Source organism: Chiloscyllium punctatum, chromosome 40 (genome assembly GCF_047496795.1).
Source record: "Chiloscyllium punctatum isolate Juve2018m chromosome 40, sChiPun1.3, whole genome shotgun sequence".
Taxonomy (NCBI): Eukaryota; Metazoa; Chordata; class Chondrichthyes; order Orectolobiformes; family Hemiscylliidae; genus Chiloscyllium; species Chiloscyllium punctatum.
In genome coordinates this window covers 3426102-3432101 of record NC_092778.1, presented here as the reverse complement: position 1 = coordinate 3432101, position 6000 = coordinate 3426102, and the positions used below count along the sequence as shown (strand labels likewise).

Here is a 6000-nt window from a genome sequence, read left to right as displayed (position 1 = left end):
ACTGAAGCTGTCAAAATGACTGCAGCACAAACAACAAAAGCTAATCTGGAGGAATGCGTTTGTGGTCACTAGCATTTAGTAGAAAAGGTTGCTATTAGAAAAAGGTTTTCAATGTTGCACAAGATATACACCGTCATGTGGAGCTGTTGCAGTTTATGATAGACCAGTGCCGCATCTCGGGTGCTCTTCTTCATATCATCTTTCAGCTCCTTTGTCTGTCTGAAGCCTCCAGCCCGTGCTGCAAACCAGCGCCCGACCCACAACCGCTGAAGAATGTGCCGAATGACATTCCACATCAGACCTACAGGCAAAGTCAAAGTTAGATGTTGGCAGAGGACGTCCCAGTGCCTTCAGACAGGTCCAAAGGTTCTGAGAAGCTTGGCAAAATCCCCCTGACAAAAATAAATGAGGAAAATTTACTGTTATTTTTCCACTGAGATTTTAAAATTTTCACTTCTCTTTTTTAAAAAAATCACCAATTCTCCATCTCAACAGAAACCCTGGATTCTGCAAATGCGCAGTTTCCCAAATGCTAGAATTCCTCTAAGTGGCCATGCTTCACACATGGTCATAGACATCAAGTGTTAATATACCAGTTGCTCACAGGTGACACCACTGTCAAGGTGGATTCTGGCCTCAATCTACACCTTTGTCAGCACATGGAGCTCTGCACTGCGATCAGTTGCAGAAACGCCAGCTGATTTTTTTCTCTATAAACTAAAGATGTTGAAGCCTACTGTTGCAAATAATAAAACTTCATTTCTGACTAGCACACAATAACTATACTTTACATCATGTGATAAACATCAGGCAACCATCATTAAGTGACTTCAGAAAAAGGAAAACAAAACAAATGAAATTCAAACTCTTAATTTAGATGCAACAGTCAAATCTTTACTGTGCCCTCAACAAACGTACTTCCTCAGAAATCACTGAAGTCATATTGTAAATGAGATATTTTGTTGCCATAAGTGCAAAACGCGATATATCTGGTCAGACGTATATCCAGGAGGTAAATTATATGCTGAAAATTTCTGAAAGTAATTCTTTGCAGAAAATATCACTGGTAACAGTTCAGCAATGATAAGTTTATACGCAGGAGCAAGGCCAACAACTGAATAAAGTAAAGGAGATTTGGCAGAATTATCTCTATGTGGAGTAGAAGTACTCAGTGAATGTTAAACCTGTACTTGCTTCAACTCTTTTCATCAATAAAAAGGCAAATCAGACCGAAACTTTTAAATTATCAAAAATAAATCATTCCTACCCTTGCCAGGTCCAGATCAGCCTGCTTACGATGCCTCCAGAAAAGGACAGACGATTCAGAATGCAGCCTAGTAACAGGCTCACCATAGACAAAGATTTTAGCAAATACAAGCAGAACAATTATCCATTAATTAACCAGAGGATCAACGTTGGCCAGATCCAAGAAAACCAGCTGGAGGAATCTATCAGAAATAAAGTAGTAAAAAAAAACACATTTTACTTGTTGAGCAGTGGGGTTATTTCCAAGATCAGTAACTTAGTGTCACAATCTTAAAAAAAACAGAAGGCAACAGAAACTTTGATAAAAGTAGAACATATTCCATTTCGTACTTAAAACCTGCACGAGTGTTTCTAAACTCCTTGCACAAAGGTTAAAGACAAAATACTTAATATTCATCCATTTTCACACATTCTCTACCTTACAAAACAATTCCTGCTGTCTGCCAGAGACAACATACTAATAGCATTGTTACAGCGGGTGTATTTGATTAATTAAAGTCAGCAATTACAGAAAAATGACTTTTCAAAATACATAAATCTAGTCTTTTTAACTGTCTTGTGGCAAACAGACAAGATGTATTATTAAACACTGGTGTACATACACCAGGATGCAGAAGACAATGTGACATGACTTAAAACTATTGTTTTCAATAACAACCTATTGGACATCTACATAAGTATATTAACAAGGACCTGGACAGTGCTAACTAAGCCATTTAAATTTTAACCAGCTGTGATACCAGTTTGTCATATATAGCAAGTGAAATGAATTTCACTTGTTATACTGGAAGCACAAATCAAGTCCGTTCTAGAGCTTTTAATTTTGTGAGATAATAGCAAGAAAGAGAGGGCAGTGTCAGGGCTAAATGGTGCCCAACACCATACTTCCCATAGAAAGTTACAGCGCCTAACAGCAGACTGTGTGTCTATACTCTTGGCCTGATGCCTCAAGCCAAGCAAGCAACAGGAATACATCCTTTATATTATAATATATAGCAGAGAAACAAGCTATCAGCCTAAATGGAGTTTATCAATTGGTGCTGTATTCATTACTGTGCAGGTTCTACATGTGCTTTAGCTAGACTGGAGTTTAACATATAGAAATCTGCTTTGGGATCTTGACATATCGGAGAGATTGTGAAATGAACAAAGGAGACGAGAGAGGAAATAGCTGGGGAGCTGACAGATATCTTTGTGGCATTCTTAAACACAGCTGAGGTGCCGGAGGACTGGAAGGTTGCTCATGTTGTTCCCCTGTACAAGAAGGGTAGTAGGGATATTACAGGTAACAGACCAGTGAGCCTAACGTCAGTAGTGGGAAAGTTGCTGGAGAAGGTACAGAGGGATAGGATCTATTTAAATTTAGGAAAGAATGGGCTTATCAGTGTTAGGCAACATGGTTTTGTGCGGGGGAGATCATGCCTTACCAACTTAATTGAGTTCTTTGAGGAAGTGACCAAAGAGAAGGAAGGGCTGTTGATGTCATATACATGGACTTTAGTAAGGCGTTTGAGAAGGTTCCCCATGGTAAACTAATAGAGAAAGTGAAGTCACATGGTGTGCAGGGTGTTCTAGCTAGGTGAATAAAGAACTGGTTGAGCAACAGGAGCGAGAGAGCGCCCGCGCGAGCGAGTAGTAGTAGTTGGGGCAGTTTCTCGAAATGGAGAAAGGTGACCAGTGGTGTTCCACAGGGGTCAGTGCTGGGGCCACTGTTGTTTGTGATATACATAAATGATCTGGTAGAGGGCACTGTTGGTATGATCAGCAAGTTTGCAGATGACACAATGATTAGTGGAGTAGCAGAAAGCATAATGGACTGTCAAAGAATATAGAATAGACGATAGTTGAGAGGGAAAGTGGTGGAAGGAGTTCAATCCAGACAAATTAAGGTGATGCATTTAGGCAAGTCTAATTCTAGAGCGAATTATACAATAAACAGAAGAGCCTTGGGAAAAGTTAATGAACAGAGAGATCTGGGAGTGCAGGTCTACTGTACCATGAAGATTGCTGCACAGGTGGATAGAGTGGTCAAGAAGGCATATGGTATGCTTGCCTTCATTGGACAAGGCATTGAGTATAAGAGCTAGCATGTTAAAATTGTACAAGACACTGATTCGGCCAATTTAGAGTACTGTGTACTGTTCTGGTCACCACATTACCAAAAGGATGTGGACACTTTAGAAAGGGTGCAGAGAAGATTTACAAGGATGTTGCCTGGTATGGAAGGTGCAAGCTATGAATTGAGGTTGAGTGGGTTAGGTTTGTTTTCATTCAAAAAAAAAAGGAGATTGAGGGGGGAACCTGATTGAGGTTTACAAAATCATAAAGGGTATAGACAGGGTGGATAGAGATAAGCTTTTTCCCAGGGTGAAGGATTCAGTAACAAGAGGTCATGCTTTCAAGATGAGAGGTGAAATGTTTAAGGGGGATACACGAGGCAAGTACCTCACACAGAGGGTGGTGGGTGCCTTGAACGTGTTGTCAGCAGAGATGGTAGAGGCAGGCACAGTAGATTCATTTAAGGTATATCTGGATAGATGCATGAGTAGGTAGGGAGCAGAGGGGTACAGATGCTTAGGAATTGGGCGATAGGTTTAGACAGTTGATTTGGATCGGTTCAGGCTTGGAGGACTGAAGGGCCTGTTCCTGGGCTGTAAATTTTCTTTGTTTCTTTTTTCTTGAACCAGCCTGTTCATGATGGACCTCAGATGGAGCAATTCGTCTATGAAAAATAAGTTCTTCCGACACTACCTACAAGGACTCTTTATTTTGATGGAGATACATCTGAAGCAAGTATATTAGTTTGTACAAAATGGTCTGAATAAACATTTCTCAACTAATCTTCTGAGAAAATATAATTGTAATAATTTACTCCAAGCTACAGCTTGGATGAATGCTGTGGAGACAGTATATCCTGTTTGCCAAAAGTGAGACTTCAGCAAAATCTGGTTACTATCTGATCACCAAATGTCTCCTTGATCCCTTAAAAAACCTCTGCAGTCTTACATGGTTCTCACTGGTTCTATTCATCTTATTTTCCAACTATTTTCCTAGCATACTGGTCTCATATTCCTTGTTTGCCCATTTGTATTTAATAAAATCTCAGCTGGGTGTATCTTCAGTACAGGAAGTTTACTTTTTAGGATGAATCCCATTAATTAATCTCACATTAATTCCAACGAAGTACTCTTATATAATATTTACTTCTCTGGTATATAATAAATAATCACAAAAAAATTTCATAAAAATGAAATTGCAAATTAATAACATACACAAATACAAATGAGAACACCAGCTCTTAAACTCTTTTCCTTCTCTGGTTGTTATTTAGACCACAGTTTTTGCCAGTACTCTAGTGTTTTGTTTGGCCATTTTCTATATGCAAACTTAGAGTGTGAAGAAATATAAATCCTTGGAATGTGTTCTTACATATTTTCACTGATTCTTTTTTAATATTCAGGTTCCTACCTTCTATAGAAAGGCCTAATATGTTTCTGCCTGCACCATGATATTCTTGGCCTCCCACAGAACTGATGTCTGTTCCACCCATCAAGAATGCAAGAGGGTTAAAGGAGAGGCAAAGGAACACAAAGGTACATAGCACCATCCTGGATCGATCCAACATACCGACATTAGTTGGTAGCGTCTGTTCTTGTTTAACGGAGACCTAGAGTCAATAGAACGTACCATCAGTTTAAATGCAAATAAGACCATACTACTGTTCAAATGCACTCACACAGAATAGTTTTCCAAGATAAGAATATACAGAACAAGAAAAGATATAAGAATATACAGAACAAGATATTATGTTTCCATTTTCCACAGACCCTGGTAAATTCACACTGTCATGGACTCGACAAAATCAATTTATAATCTTGGAAGCAAGTAGTCCCAAAATTTCTAAATGTTATCAAGTAAATGTCAGAAATAATATGCATCTTTATTATTTAGCCCAGGTCTCCTGGCCTCCATAGACAATATTCTGAACAACCCCATTCTCATTAATGTTCAGCAAAACATCTCTCAAAAAGCACTAAGTGATTCAAGTATCTTCCCACTAACACTTGAATATCATGATGAAAATGTTCAAGCTGGTCAGAAATATATTTTGATGTTATGCATAAACCATGGCTTGGTGAGTTAAATTTATTCAAAACAATTAACATTTCTTGCCTTTAGAAAGAAAGTTAGTCATTCTTCTGACAGCACCTGAATATGTTAATGAAGTGTTTATACAATTTATCATTATGACTAAATAATGCTGCAAGAAACACCCAGTATTCAAACAAAAAGGTTCAAGTTTCAATATTCACTACTGTTTGCAGTTGGTTTGCTCTCAAATGTTCTGCTTTCAAATTAGATCAGAGTTGAGAACTCATTAATTTCCCAATTGTCTTTGTCTTGCCTCTATAAACCTGGTCAATAACAAGAGCACAACTTGTATAACAAAAAAAAGGGGGAGCATGCATTTATACAACACTTTGCTCATCTCCAGGTGTTTCATAACCTATAAATTACTTTTAAAGTATAGTCATTGCTACATAGTGTCCCAGAAATGTCAAGAAGATGAATCACAAGTTAATTTCCATATTCCAAAAGGACCATGTTCAAGCCCTGCGCCTTCTTCTGAATTCCCAGAAGCATAACAAGCCTACATTGGTTGATTTGTGTCATGGAAAAAGCAATCAACTGGACATGCTAATCATTCAGCACCTTTTTCTCCTCTCGTATGAA

At 38.4% G+C, this 6000-nt stretch overlaps 1 protein-coding gene across 1 annotated transcript in view; it reads right to left on the bottom strand.

The window, feature by feature from the left end:
• Positions 1 to 6000, bottom strand: part of srebf1 (sterol regulatory element binding transcription factor 1) — a 48173-nt gene that overhangs the window by 21746 nt on the left and 20427 nt on the right. Inside the window, 6 exon segments of the mRNA XM_072559216.1 lie at positions 130 to 302; positions 304 to 392; position 500; positions 1268 to 1389; positions 1392 to 1448; positions 4735 to 4933. Coding sequence (XP_072415317.1) covers positions 130 to 302; positions 304 to 392; position 500; positions 1268 to 1389; positions 1392 to 1448; positions 4735 to 4933 — 641 coding nt within the window.